General features: G+C 46.2%; 1 protein-coding gene across 3 annotated transcripts in view; it reads left to right on the top strand.

Moving 5' to 3' along the window:
* The window catches only part of CACNA1I (calcium voltage-gated channel subunit alpha1 I), a 94388-nt gene that overhangs the window by 52085 nt on the left and 27223 nt on the right, over positions 1–15080 (top strand). For all 3 annotated transcript variants that reach the window (XM_074826702.1, XM_074826703.1, XM_074826704.1), the window contains exons 9-17: positions 5548–5699; positions 6318–6503; positions 7189–7306; positions 7784–7939; positions 8388–8478; positions 10394–10596; positions 12360–12776; positions 13674–13774; positions 14811–14934. In XM_074826702.1, coding sequence (XP_074682803.1) covers positions 5548–5699; positions 6318–6503; positions 7189–7306; positions 7784–7939; positions 8388–8478; positions 10394–10596; positions 12360–12776; positions 13674–13774; positions 14811–14934 — 1548 coding nt within the window. The remainder of the gene's footprint in view (positions 1–5547; positions 5700–6317; positions 6504–7188; positions 7307–7783; positions 7940–8387; positions 8479–10393; positions 10597–12359; positions 12777–13673; positions 13775–14810; positions 14935–15080) is intronic.

A 15080-nucleotide genomic window follows, 5' to 3' on the forward strand; every position in this document is an offset into this window, starting at 1 on the left:
TGTGCGAGTCTTGCCTTTGATTCCTGAGCCTTAACCAACAGAAAGAAAAACATGAGTTAATATTATCTGTTTGTTACAATTCAGGGGTTTAATATTCACAGTGTTGTTGTGCCAGGAGACTTGACCTCAGCAACTCAAACCACTTTACTTGGATCCAAATCACCTTGGAATTTGGCTTTGTTTAACTTATCCATCCAGTCCCTTGTCCTGTCCTGTCCTGTTTATGTGGCCAAGACAGCTTCCCATCTACTTATATATTTCTTGTGAGGGAAATCAACTCATTTTGGGACAAACTGCACTGCTATGAGTCATTTTTGATCCTTAAGCTTATCACAAGTTTTCACTTGTAAATAGATAAGTTTATTCAAATCCATTAGTGTGCATTATACCATGTAATATCCTCAGTTTTAGGCCTTCAGATATTTCTGGGACACTGCACAAGCCAAAATCCATAATTTCAAGATTTGGCCTGCTTGAAATAGTTTTTGCAGTTCTCCAGATCTGCTTCTACTTGGAAGTACCTATTTTTAAAATCCTGTGTAGAAAATCAAGATATTAGATGCTTGTGGCTGTCCAGAAGGATCCTCTTAAGAGGCTTACTTTTTAAAATATTCACAGAGGATCTGGTGCTGCTCGCTTTTGTCCCTTATTCAACATGAGAATGGTCCCAGCTGAATGTCCCAGGCTGCCTTTCTCAGGTATTTCTTGAATGACCTGTTGAACTCAAGCTTCTTTGCCATTAGTAGCCGAAGGGAATTGCTGAGTAACTTGGTTTATCTTCTCCAGTATCTACTTAGAGTATTCCTTCATATATCAGATCAATACTTTATGAGTTCTGCTTGTGTGGATCTGGAGACGATCCCTCGTTTCCTAACTAGACCAGCCCTGTGGATCAGTACCTTCATATCCTTTAGCCTGTGTGATTTCCCTTTATACCAGCATTTATTGCATCCACAAGTTCATAATTTACAGTTATTGCTTCCCTTTTTACTATTTGCTGCTTGACAGAAACATTCAGCTCATCATACTGACATTTAGTAAATGATGGAACAGTCTCCCTGGGGTGTTAGATGAAACCACATTACTTCAGTCTTGTAAAACTAGGGTATAACAAAACATCATGAAAATCTGCATTGGTTGTGGGGTGGTGATTAGAGTAAGTAAAAGCCAGTTGGTATGTTCCATGACTGATTTCTATGACTCTTCTGATTATTGTCAAATGACATTGAAATGGTGAAAAAAATGGACGGGCTGGAGAGACCTCTGTATGGAATATTTCTCTCTCATGTTCTCAGAGGCAGTGACAGGCAGGTACTATTTGGTAGGGCTGGTCTGCATAAATCACATCAGTTAGTCTTCTGTTTCTAGACAGTTGCAAATTTACTCCTGGTTAGGAGAAGCTTCTCCTGCAGGGGCTTCATGGTGGTCTGTGTATTCTTAACCTTTCCTATAGTGCAGGAGTTTCTGGCTGCTGTCAGATAATGGACTAACTACATTTTTAGTCTAATCTGACATAAGAACTCCAATGTTAGTAATTAACTGAAAAGGGGGAAAAAAGCTGAGCCGCTGCCCTCTGTTGCCACAGTTCTAGTTTCTGATCACTGGGTAGGAACTCTGAGGTAGATCTGAATCACACATTTCACTCTCAGTATTTGATCTACATTGTTAGGGATGAAGGACTTTGTGCCATGAAGATATGAATTAGGTAGTTTCATGGGTTTGGATTTGGCAAGAGATCTATACACAGAGTAGGTGAATCACAGAGTGGTTAAAACACTGGCTCTGGGTGTGTTTTGCCCCCTTGGATCTCTCTCCTCTTCAAGCCACCCTCCTCACCCCAATACTCAGCTCCCACAGTTTTGTTCAAGTTTCTCTCCTAGTGTGATGGGTAAACCATGGCTTGGCAATGTGAGCAGATTTCTTGTGGGGAGATTCCTGGTGTTCCCTGGTTTTGCTTGGACTAAAATAGCCTTGAATTCAGGCCTTTCCTTGTGGACACTTCAATTTACAGTTTCTATGTAAACCTGAGTGGCCTGGGAGGAGGAAGCCTTGCTAATAGTTTTGATGATAAATGCCTGAGTGCTGTCTGTGGGAGCCTGGGGAGTTCTCACAGCTGTGAGGTGACACATTGGTTGTGTTGGGGATCCCACGTGTTGGTAGGAAGAAGAGGAGGGAACCACTTCTTCCCTGTTCACTTGCCCCCTTCATCAAGTTCACACTTCCCTGGCCAGAGAGAGTCCCAGCCCCAGCCTTATCCACTGTCACTCATGGCCACACTGCCCTAGGTGCGAGGGTATCCCCACACAGGACACAGTCCCTGGTGGCCCCCACCCTGCAGCCCCGGCTGCCAGCTGATGGCTCTTTGCACTCTGCCAAATTATCTGTACCTCCAGAAATGGCTGCAAAGCAGGAACTGCCTTTAGCCAGTGAGTATGCCTCATCAGCTGGCTCCTCTCTCTTTTTTTCTTCTTTTTTTCTGAGTTCATTCCTTTTGTATTGCTCTTCCTTCCCCAGCCTTTACTTCTTTCCTACTCCATTTTTAAAAATCTCTCCTTCTCTACTTCTTGTGGGTGCCAGTGAGTTTATTTTTTTTCCAGCTTTGTTTCTTGATTCCTCTTTTGATGCCTTTCTCTCTGCCCATCTCTCCTTCCTTTCCCTGCCCAGTCTTTCCTGCCCCTCTCTCTAGGAAAGATGCTTTGCTGGGGCTGATTGATGGCCCATTAGAAAAAGATTAACAGGTGAAAGCTTGACTAGAGAAACAGATGTCAGGGAAGGAAGGAGAGACAGGGGAACAGGTGACCTTTTCCACAAGTGAGATGCAAGCATGGCTTTTCAAACATCAATTGCTCCCTAGGACAGCACAAGAGAGAACATGTGGACAGCAGAGAGGAGGATAATCCACCATCACAGCCTGTCGCTTTTTTACATTGCTCATTCTCACTGACATAATCATTTGATTCAGGCTGAAATTGGCATCTCTGTTTAGCATATGGACCTCATGTTCCCAGCAAGTGTCATTACTGCCTGGCTCTCCGTGAAGTGATCTTCATCTCTCCCTTCCCATGTGCACTTGCTCGTTCTTTCTCTCTCTCTCTCTTTTTTCTTATCTCCTCTCTTTCCCCCCTCATTTTCAGGGTGGTTTTGTTATTCAAATGTAATTACAGATGGAAATTGAGCCATCTCCCCTTTTTTTTGATTTTAAAGAAATGGAGTATTTCAGTAAAAAGCTGCAATGAGGAGTGCAAGAAATTAACAAAGGGCATGGGAAGCCACAGATGTGAGGAGCAATTTCCAGTCCATTTGCTCACTTGGAAGGATCTGGCCCCCCAGGGGTCTCAGAGTGGGGGTTAAAGCAGCTCCCAGCTTCAGGGGAAGGATCAGACCCAGAACTGCATTCCTCCCTCACTTCTCCTTCTACCAGCTGAATGAGTAACAGGCACAGCCAACACAAAGGCTGCCCTTCAGAAAAACAACAATTTTGCAGTCCTCAGAGAGAGACAGTGACTCCTCTTCCTAGTGGGCACTAATACTGAGTTCATGGTAAAAATATTGGCTCTGACCTGCAGGAACTCACTTTTTTGTTTCTGCAGTGCCAGGAGTGCCTGTCCTGCCTTGTCCTGAACAACAGGCTTTTGCAGTTTTCTTGTTCCCATCCATTTTATGTGATGCTTAAAAGAGTGGCCTGGTGGCCAGACATATCTCAGATCTTTATATGTGAAGGAAGAGGGGAGTCTTCAGCCACCTTTTCAGCATGAGTAACCAAACAGTGAGAGCAGTACTGCCTGCTACCACAGAGCCTGGGTCAGACTCACCTTGAAGGCTTGAAGCTGGGCTCAGTGTCGCAGTAGGTTAAACATCAAATATGTAACTTTGTCTGAGGTCTGACATACCTGCCTCAAGGTAAACTTGGAAATCTGGGCCAGAGGAGCCCTGAAGAAGTGCCTTGGAGCTGCTGTGCCTTGTCCCTCTGCTTGGGAAGGTGGCACACCTTCATCTGGAGCAGGTCCCCACCTGAAGGTGATGACCAGCAGCATGCTACAGCCAGGTGAATTGCCCTAGCAGTCTCATGTGGTCTGAAGGCCATGGGTTGTCTAGCCTGGCCCCAAGATGCAACCTATTATACTGGGAGGAAGTTTTTCTCTCACTTTGGGAACATTTTGTGCCTTGCCATTGCCGTGGTAGTCTCCCTGGGCTTGTATGGGTATGTGTGTACCTGAATATGTGCAAACATGGGCAGGCTTGTGCATGTGTTGCCCCTCATGCATCTGACCTTGCTCAAGACCTCAGCCCTTGCTGTTTGGCCTGGGGCAGTCCTAGTCCCTGGGTGAGAGGTGCTCTGAGCAGATGAGTCCATCCTGAATTCACTGTGTGAATGCCTCCATTTCATAGGGGATGGCATCCCTCATCAATGACATCAGTGCAGCCTCTGACTCTCTCTGAAGCATCATCATTCCTGAGGACATGGTCTAGGCCCTTTCCTGACCTTGTCAGAGAAGTTTCCAAGGCTGCACACACTGAAGAAAAAGTAATTAATTCAGAAAACAAAAGGAGGAGTAATTTAATTTGCTCAGACTTGTTCCACTGAAGAAATCATTAAAACACTTTCTCTCATATGCACAAACACATCGGTCTCTGCTGGAGAAGGCTGTATCAGAGGGGCTGAAAGATGTGTCAGAGATTCAACAGAAAAAATGCCTGAGGCAGGGTCAGATTGCCTTTTTTGTCTTTTTTTTTTTTCTTTCAACACAGTCATCTTGTGTCATCCCTGGAGGTTTTCACCATGTGCATCTGCCTTTCTCCTCTTGCTGTCCATTTTCCTCTTTTCCTCACCCTGTCCTGCTCTTCCTGTCCCTTACAGATAGGTGTTAGCAGTTTGCCCCTCCTCACTGTTGTCTTATTTATCTAGTCTGATATTCGCTTGGGTAATTCTTAAGACCACTCTGAGGATAGAGGCATGAGAAAAGACTGGAAAACTAATGCATACAAAGGATTTGGTGCGGAGTGGGAAAGAAGAAAGCGGGGAAGGGGAAAAGGGCAGAGAAGTGCAGTGAGGTTTAGAGGAAGATGAGGAGCTGTTTTCTATCATTCAAATGTTTTCAGAATTTCAGCAAAAACTTGTGCCAGCTACCTGTGGAAACCTCAGAGAAAGAAATCCTTGAAGAAAGAGGTTGACCAAAGATCAGTCACTTTTTTCCTGCTTCAAAAAAATACTCAAGTTCTTTGCACAAAGTAAAGCAGCCTTTAGCCAGGGGACGAGGATATGGAGTGGGATGTGGGAGACACTTGGTCAATTTTAGCTGTGCGAATGGCTGTGGGGCTCCTGATCATATCTAGTAAAAGCATTTGGTAGGGACATAATCGATGATGAAGGTAGTAAATGTGCAAAGGAACTGGAGTGCAAGTGGCTCTATCCAGCTCTGCTCTAATCTCACCCATGGGAGATTTGCAGCTCCCTACAAAGCCTGTCCCTTGGGAATGGTGGCACTTTATTTCCCATAATTTCAGGGCTCTTTCAGTTCTGACTTTCTGAATTTGCCTTCTCTCCAGCCAGAGGAGTTGACCAACATCTTGGAGATCAGCAACGTTGTCTTTACGAGCATGTTTGCCCTGGAGATGATCCTGAAACTTGCTGCTTTTGGTCTCTTTGATTACCTCCGCAACCCCTACAACATCTTTGACAGTATCATCGTCATCATCAGGTGACAAGGGCCTTGGGGATCAACTGAAATACACATTAAAAAGAGTACCACAGAGCTTACATGTTTTCATGTGCCTTTTCAAAAAGGATTTAGCAGCTATACTAGGAGGAGCTGAGCTGATGCACAAGGCCAAGGACTGGGAGACCAAGATGTCTTTTCCCATCACTTGGTGACCCTAGGCAAGCCACATAGCATTTCTGCCCTTCAGTTCTCTCCTCTGTAGAATGGAGGCAATTGCATTTGCCTTGTAAATCCACAACAAATATTAGCTGGGAAATATTTTTAAAATGCACAACTTAAGCATGCTACAAAGGTTTAATGTGTGATAGAAGAACTTGTCTTGCTGGAATTTAATGCTGCAGTCCTTTCCTCATTCCTGCAACATACCATGTTCATGTTCTTAAGAGAGAAATGTAGCTTTCTACACATAAGTATAAGCCTATAGTATATACTTCTAATTATGTCTTGCTCAATCAGATTTTCTCTCTGAGCCCTTCATACTTGCTGCCAATGCAGAGGTGAAAACTTGGATTAGCATTATTATTGCTCTCTCTCTCCTGTTCATTCACTTGTCTTTCATTTTGTCCCTCCTGCTCCCTGTGCCTCTCTGGGCCTTAGCATCTGGGAGATCATTGGCCAGTCGGATGGGGGCCTCTCTGTGCTGAGGACTTTCCGTCTCCTGCGGGTGCTGAAGCTGGTGCGTTTCATGCCCGCACTGCGCCGCCAGCTTGTGGTGCTGATGAAGACTATGGACAACGTAGCCACTTTCTGCATGCTCCTCATGCTCTTCATCTTTATATTCAGGTGAGGAGGCAGTGAGTTGCCTCACAGTGTTTTGGAGAAGCACTGCATGGCTGACATGGACAGCAGCTTCAGAGCACGACCATATGACTCATCTTGCCCATTGCTTTAGGCTTAGGCAGCACTGAGAAATGTTTGTTTGTTCATAAGGGCTGAGGTTACTGCTGCTCTAAATTGGGTTCAGCAGCTGAAGATTTGGCCTGGATGGGCTGGAGAAATACTGCCACCAAATGCGCACATTGAACATAATGTCCCATTGCAGGATAGGTGAAATCTCTTGATAATCAACACTGGCTGCAGGACCAGTTCAGTCTGGAGGCTGACTCTGGCAGAAGGGCAGCAGGAAGCAACCAAGAAAGTTTGTCAGTGCATCTACATAGATGCAGTGGTAGGGAGACTAAGAAAAATGAGACCAAATAAGAACAATGGAGCGAGTAGATCTGAAGGACAGGTTGGAGGGAATACGTGAGCTCTGAGGGGGTACAGATGGAAAGCAAGGGGTTTTGGTGAACTACAGGGGTGCAATACACAGCTCCTTCTTCAAGGATAGGTCCCAGTGGTCTGACTGTGTTGTTCTACCCCTTGCTCCTGTGGTGTTACATGAAAATGTTGGGAGAAAAAGAGATGAGCTCATTGTTGTGGCAAAGATATTTATATTTGACACCATCTCCTCTTCTTGTCCCAACAGCATCCTGGGAATGCATATCTTTGGTTGCAAGTTCAGCCTCAGGACAGACACAGGAGATACAGTTCCTGACCGGAAGAATTTTGACTCCCTGCTGTGGGCCATCGTCACCGTCTTTCAGGTGAGCCCACTTTGCTCTCTACGGGTCAGGGCAAAGTGAAGAGGATCAGGAGGTGCTTTTACTCATTGCAGAGTGTCATGCTTGCTCCTGACAGCACAAAAGGCTGTACAAAAGGCTCTACCATGTGATGTTTGGAGAAAGAACAATTTCATGTTATAACCAATCGGCTGGTGTATCTCTCAGGCAGGGGCACTCCTTCCTTCCTAGGAGACAGTTTGCAAAGGTCACTTCTATTGTGGCAACTCCCATGTTTAACACCATGACCTCAGTACATGACTGCCCTCATGGTTGCTCTAATTTCTTCTTGCTCAGCTAATGTTATCAGGACAGTACCACAGCTAGACAGTGACAATGAGCAGTGGGTGTGTGGTTATGGGGAAGTTAAGAGGCCTGATGTGTATCCTTTCACTGTCCTTTTCTGAGAATCCCCTTCACATTTTTCCTTCATGTTTATGTGGCCTCTACTCCTGGTTGCAGATCCTAACCCAGGAGGACTGGAATGTCGTGCTTTATAATGGCATGGCCTCCACCTCACCATGGGCATCCCTCTACTTTGTGGCTCTCATGACATTCGGCAATTACGTGCTCTTCAATCTGCTGGTGGCCATTCTCGTGGAGGGGTTCCAGGCTGAGGTGAGTTGCCACCAAGGCCTCATCAGGAGGAGGAAAAAAGGTGCTAAAGACGGGACCTTTGAGACACTTTGAGGGTACTGGGGTGGACGACTCCCAAAGCATCACACCTCTGTCATTTCCCTTGTTAAGTTCAGAGTGTGCTTCATTTAAAAAAAAAAAAATAATAAAATGACTGTGCTAATCCTTGCAAGGAAAGAGACAAACCCTCTGGAAGGGAGTTCACAATTTCCATCCTGTGCAGATCCTACCCTACTATCATGAGTCCTTTGCCCCTCCAAAAGCAAGAACACAGTATGTCAGCCATCCCAGGTCACATGAGACTCTTTCCCGTGATCACACTGATGCCTGACTGCCAAGGAGGATTTTACAGTTATTCCAGCAATGAAAGATAAGGACAAACGGTCTTTTCTGTGTATGAGTTCACAGCTTCTAAATTTGTGTGTTCCAGGGTGATGCCAACCGGTCATACTCAGATGAAGATCAGAGTTCATCAAACGTGGAGGAGTTAGATCAGTTCCAAGAGGTCCAGGAAGGCTCAGGTACAGTAGCTCAAACAGCCTCATTTCCTTAGCTCCCATTGCTGTTTAGTGAGAAATCTGAAAGCGGATTCTGCAGAAAATTCACTCCCATCTCCAAGAACTTACTTGTTTTCATTTTGAACTTTATGCTAGTTTGTGGCATTATCTGTGGAAAAATAGAGCTTTGTTGGCATCCTGAGGAATGTGATAGCTAAGGGGAGCAGTTCTTCAATGACCTACAGAACAGCAACTAGGACCAAGAACTGAGACTGTCTCTGCTTAGCTTCAGGGGCACCATTTCAGGAACACTGTGTCCAAATCTAGGACCCACATTTGGATAGGGGATACCAACACATTAAAAAGAACTCAGACAAATCTGGAAGTCTTGCCTCATAGCACGAGGCTAATGAAGCTTAGAGAAACCAGAGAACTGACTTGATCACACACTCTGTAAGTGCCGACCATAAGGAGAGATTTCTGTTGGTAGATGGCTCTTTAATTGAGCAGAGAAAAGCATAATGAGATTGTAAAGGTTGGAAGCTGAAGCTAGAAAAATTCAGACTTAAAAAAGACACATATTTTTAAGGAAAGATAATTAACTGTTGGAACAGTCTGCCTACAAACTACCAGGTAGGGTCTCCACCCCTCGAAGTCTTTCCTTGAAGACTGCAAGTCTTTCTACAGGAAGTATTATACTTCAGAAAGAACTTGGTGGCAGAGAGCAGCAAGAGTAGCTTGCTCCCAATGGATTGCAAGGAGCTAAGGGGGGAGGACAGCCAGGCAGGAGGGCGGGGACCACACTGGCAAAGACACAGTACTCACACAAGGTGAGCAGAGCAGGTCCGCTGACACTAGCCAGGTTCAGCCAATGTCCACAGTGATGAGGTAGGTCTGAGGTCAAGCCAAGAAGTCCAGTCAGCAAGACAAGATCAGGATCAGCAAGGTGTAAGGACAGGCACAAGCATACTCACAGCATAACCCAGACAAGGACCACAGGCACAGGTCTGAGCTTAAATGCAGCTCCCACAGCAAGGAGCAGTATTGGCTTGTCACAGCTCTTTCCTGCAACTTAGCTGTTTTCACAGCAGTCTGATCCTGGGTTGCATGGCTGTACCATATCAGAGTTTGAATGTAGGCAATCAAACCCCTAGGAGGGCAGATGGGGAAGAGGTTAGGGAGTCTGTTGGTGCATTCATGGCTGTGACAACACTGCATGCAGGTGATGATATGTGATCTTTGTTATGCAATGGGTAAACAAAAATGATTGTTCCAGTCCTTTCAGGCATTAAAATCCAGTAACCCATTCTCTCCATCCATCTCAACAAATGCTGATGGTCATCCACAGCACCTAACATACCTCTCAAAGGTGTCCTGGATCTTCAGGGTGAATGATCAGTCATTTGAAGAGGCCCAATGTAATAAGACAGACTGAGATAAATACTATGATTTCAGTAATTTAAAGGTGACCCCAATACATGGATGGCTGTGGGTCTCCCCCCATCTTAGTCTCTTCCTCAGTGTCTCAGCCTAACTGCTTTAAATAGCCAGTCTGACAGACAGAGGTATTTGTTCCGACCTGAAGATGCAGGTGTCTGTTCCTGGCATGCAGAAGCACACTCTCCTCCCCTTGGTGCCAGGGTTTGACTTCTTGCTCTGCCTGTCAGCCTGAGTCTGCCTGACCGCACTCTGCTTGTCTCTCTGGCCCCAAAGAGAGCTGCCATCAGTTTTGGGGACTGAGGAAAATAATTCAAAGTCTTCCCAGATTGCACTGCTTTTGTCACAACACCCTAAATCAGAAGGAATCAGTGTTGATTGATGCTAAACAACTAGTATTCTGTTAGCTGCTACTAACATGCTAAACAGCTTAGGCATTGAAAGAGTCACTGCATAGTGGGGAACCCACCATCTTCTTTTCTTTCTGCATCTTTCCATGTAGATCCCAAGCTGTGTGCAATTCCTGTGACACCTAATGGACACTTGGACCCATCCTTGCCTTCTTCCAACCTACCAGTGGCTGCTGGGGGGGTCACCAACTCTTCATGCAACTCCCTGCAGCCTGACCAGATCCTTGTTGCTGTTGGGTCCCGGAAGAGCAGTGTGATGTCCCTGGGGAGAATAACCTATGACCAGCGGTCCTTGGTGAGTGAGTGAGTGAGTGAGTGAGTGAGTGAGTGAGTGAGTGAGTAGAAATGTGTGTTGCACCCTTCTTTTGACATCCAAGCACTCTTCTGTCTTTCTGCCATCATCTGGGGATTGCTGTGGAGGATTGCACTGCTGCTGTAGGCTTCTAACACAAGCACATTGCCTGTCTTTAGGAAGCCAGGTCGGTTCACGTTATTGTACTGGTTTTGCCTGGGATAGAGTTAATTTTCTTCACAGTAGCTAGTATGGAGCTACCTTTTGGATTTGTGTTGAAAACAGTGTTGATAACACAGGGATGTTTTAGTTACTGCTGAGCAGTGCTGACACAGCATCAAGGCCTTTTCTGCCTCTCCCACCACCCCACCAGCGAGTAGGCTGGGGGTGCACAAGAAGTTGGGAGGGACACAGTCGGGACAGCTGACCCCAACTGACCACAGGGATATTCCATACCATATGATGTCATGCTTGGCATATAAAGCTGGGGTAGAAGAAGGAAGAGGGGGTATTTGGAGTTACGGCATTTGTCTTCCCAAGTAACCGTTACATGTGATGGAGCCCTGCTTTCCTGGAGATGGCTGAATGCCTGCCTGCTGATGGGAAGCAGTGAATGAATTTCTTGTTTTGCTTTGCTTGCGTGCACGGCTTTTGCTTTACCTATTAAACTGTCTTTATCTCAACCCACGAGTTTTCTCACTTTTACCCTTCTGATTCTCTCCCCCATCCCACCAGAGGGGAGTGAGCAAGTGGGTGTGTGGGACTTAGTTGCCGTCTATTTCCAGGTTATTGATCTATATTCCATTGAGTGTGGGATTCAGCTCTTTTATATTCTTCTGGTGGGAGAGAGGGAACATTAAGGAGACAGAGTCTCCCTCTTAGAGTGAAACATGTTTTGTCCTCTTGCCCTTTCCTTGTTTTCCTAGAGCACAGGACACAAAATTATGCCCTGCCTTAAGAGCAGAGGAGTATCTGGGTGATGCCAGAGCTTCCAAGTCCCAGAATAGATGTTTTTTCTAGAAACTTTTGTAACAATGAAGAGAGATATCTTGACTTGGAGCTCCCCATAGCAGGTCCTGCTGCCCCTTAGCACTTTCCCAAACACTACTGGCTGTCCAGCCAATGCATCTCAGACTTGTCCATGTTGTAACATCAGATTCTGGGCTTTCTACCCACTGACACACACAGCTTTGGGGGAGTGCATTGGTGCTCAGTGTTTTCATGCCCCTGTTATTTCGCAACAGGGTGAGCTGGCAGTTGTGTACTACATGATAAGTTGCCGATGTGGTTGAACTAGACTATAACCACAAGTCTGTTTCTCTCATTTCTTCCTTTTACTAAGACTATACTCAAAGATGGTGTGTCAGATTATCCATCACCCTGTACCTTGTGTTATCCTTTACCCCAGGGCAGTGTAAAAAGCTGCCAATCAGATTTTTTGAGAGCTTTATTCTTGCTCTGTGCTGGTGTAAGTAACAATATCAGGCACCTGGCCTTTGGCTTTATTATTTACCTTCCCCTTAAGTGCTTTGCACACAGATGGTGCTATAAAGTAATCACAGCCAACACCATTGCTAGCTCATTATCAATTTATTGTCAGATTTACCGAGGTTGCTGCTAAATTCCCACCATGCTACTTCCTCAATGGCTGAAAAATGGCAGCCCTCTGGCTTAGGGGCCCAGGGAGAAGTCTGTGATATGAAATAGGATCGCATGCTCCCTCCTTATGCCCAGAGTCACTGACTCCCCATCCCACTCTCTTACAGTCCAGCTCCCGCAGTTCCCACTATGGTGCCTGGGGCCGCAGTGGAGCCTGGGGGAGCCGTCGCTCCAGCTGGAACAGCCTGGCCCGGGGACACAGCCTGAAGCACAAACCTCCCTCTGCTGAGCATGAATCCCTCCTGTCTGGGGAAAGGCACAGGGCAGCAGATGGGGAGACAAATGGGACAGGAAGGGTGCTTCATCACCGCCGGACACTCTCCCTGGATAACAAAGGCTCCTGTGACCTGTTGGAGTTGGCTTCAGTCCCATCTGGCCACAGAGTGACCCGTAAGCTGGGACCAGCATCCGGGGCCAGTGAGCATCAAGACTGCAATGGTAAAATGCCCAGCATCGCCAAGGAGATCTTCCCAAAGATGAACAACCGCAAGGAACGAGGAGAGGATGATGAAGAGATAGATTATGTGAGTACTTGGTGGAGGGAACCTGGAGTTACAACACAGTGCTGTGGGAAACCCCAAATTCATCCTCAAGTTTCAGTCTCCCTGCCATGGATGGGAGACCTTGCAAAGGTGCTTTAAGTACAGCTGGAGGACAACATTGAACAATCAGATGAGAGCTTCTAGGCCCAGACAAGCTCAAGCCACATTGTCAGGCTGTCTGCAAGGCAGTTGTACAGGTGGATGGTGGGAGGAAGGCACATGTGAGGCATGTGCATGGTCATATGGGGGCTGTTATTTCAGAGCAATGCAGCCAGTGATTTCTACAGGAAAGGTCAGGCTGTGTGAGCAGCAAGAGCTTTGCATGAGGAACATCAGCAGATCAGAGTGGGAAACACAGACACGAGACAAGGCAAGTGAGTTTTGCAGTGCCAGCCTGGGAGACCACAATGCCCAGTCTGTGAGCAGATCAAAATTGAACAGACATATATGCTGTATGAAATTAAATCATTTCCAAGATCAACTGCCAAGAGAAGGCCTTCCTGTCCTGGCCTCTTATTTAGCTGAGGTGGCGAGGAAGCACACTCCTCATGTAACAGGGCCACAGCAACAGCTCTGAGAAGGTATCATGGACAACATTCTGCTCTAGAAAGGACACCAGCAGTTTTAGTTGTGATGATGTGGGGAGGAGACCAGGTGCTAAGAGGTAAACAGGCCCTGGCAAAGCAGCTCCTACCTCCTTTTCAGTGGCTTGTTGCTCTTTGAGTCCATTTCCTCGTTTGGGGGCTTAAAGGAAGGTGGGTAGTGAACCTGGCAAACTGCAGGTAGCGGTGTTTTGGGGTCAGATGTGAAAGGAAGAGTGCCTCTCTCAGGCAAGTGGGAAGGTAACCAGTGGCACTTGCTTCTGCTGCATCCCTCCAGAGCCTGTGCTTTCGCATCCGGAAGATGATGGAAGTCTATAAACCAGACTGGTGTGAGTTACGGGAAGACTGGTCCATATATCTCTTCTCTCCACAAAACAGGTTTGTGCAGTTTTTGCCAATGAGAGGATTGAGAAGATGGGGAGGATTCTGTTGCCGTGCTGGCCACATGCCCTAAGCTGCATGTTAGGTTGCAACTTTAAACTTACCACCTGGGAATATGTTTTGACTCCTCCATTTCCCCTTCTACAGCCTCCTGGAGATGAAAGAAAGGATGAGAATCCTAAATAGCTATTGTGACTTTCCCTCCCTTTGGAGCATCCCATTTTTCTTTTGTGTAATCATAAATATTTATAGCAAAGCAAGGCAGGGAATGCTAACATTAACCCGAAAAGGAGAAGGAATTTATTATTAACGACTCCATAATACTGATATTTCCTCCCCTGGTACCAGAAGAGTCTCTCCATTTCATTTTCAGTCCCAGTACCAACTTATCAGCAGTCATATCACACCTTTTAGGGCAAAGTTAGAATTCTTCTTTCCTGAAAAAAAAGAAATTTGGGATAAATTCTTCCTGCTAAAGGGGTCTTCTCACTAGGAGAAAATGTCCATGTACCCCAGGCAACAGTATTCTCATCCATGTGCATCACCCCTTGAAAAGAAAGGAGTTTCATTACAGGTCATGAGGGAGAGCTCTTTGCAATGCACACAGTGTGTTTCAGAGTGGACAGAAGTGTGGTCCCCGTGACTGCCAACCTATGTGCCTCTCCTTAGCTTTCAGCATGTGGTCCCTTTGCCCTGGGGTGGTACAAAGTGTGAGTTTGAGAAGAAAACTGAAACTGAGCCTCTTCTTTACAGGGCAAGAGAGGATCACAGAGCCATAGTGGTTAGGAAACCACTCTGGCACTGGGGCAATGGAAGAAGGTTCAGCTCCTTGCTCTGCCCTTGATCTGCTCCAGGCTTTCTGTGTGACTGTGAGCTACCCTGGGCTATTCCCATGGCAAGGGACATCAGTATCAGTGATAGGAAAGCTACTGTGTCAGAGCTCAGTTCTGGTCAGACTGCTCAATTCTCTGTCATCATAGTTCCTAACCTTGCTCCGCCCAAGGCACAGGTGCCTAGTGGAACTCTCTTGCAGGTTTCGACTCCTCTGCCAAACCATCATTGCTCACAAGCTCTTTGACTATGTTGTGCTGGCCTTCATCTTCCTGAACTGCATCACCATTGCCCTGGAGAGACCACAGATTGAACATAGAAGCACGGTGAGCGCTATTTCCTCCCACCTGCTTTTCAGCATAACCTCTGACAGAGTTTCATAAGTGTTCCTGGCACTGGTATTACCTCTGGAAGAACTTCAGCATTAAACATCAGCTTCCACTCATCTATTCAAATGCCCAAGTATTAGTAA

The sequence above is a fragment of the Strix aluco genome, chromosome 5 (genome assembly GCF_031877795.1).
Source record: "Strix aluco isolate bStrAlu1 chromosome 5, bStrAlu1.hap1, whole genome shotgun sequence".
Lineage (NCBI taxonomy): Eukaryota > Metazoa > Chordata > Aves > Strigiformes > Strigidae > Strix > Strix aluco.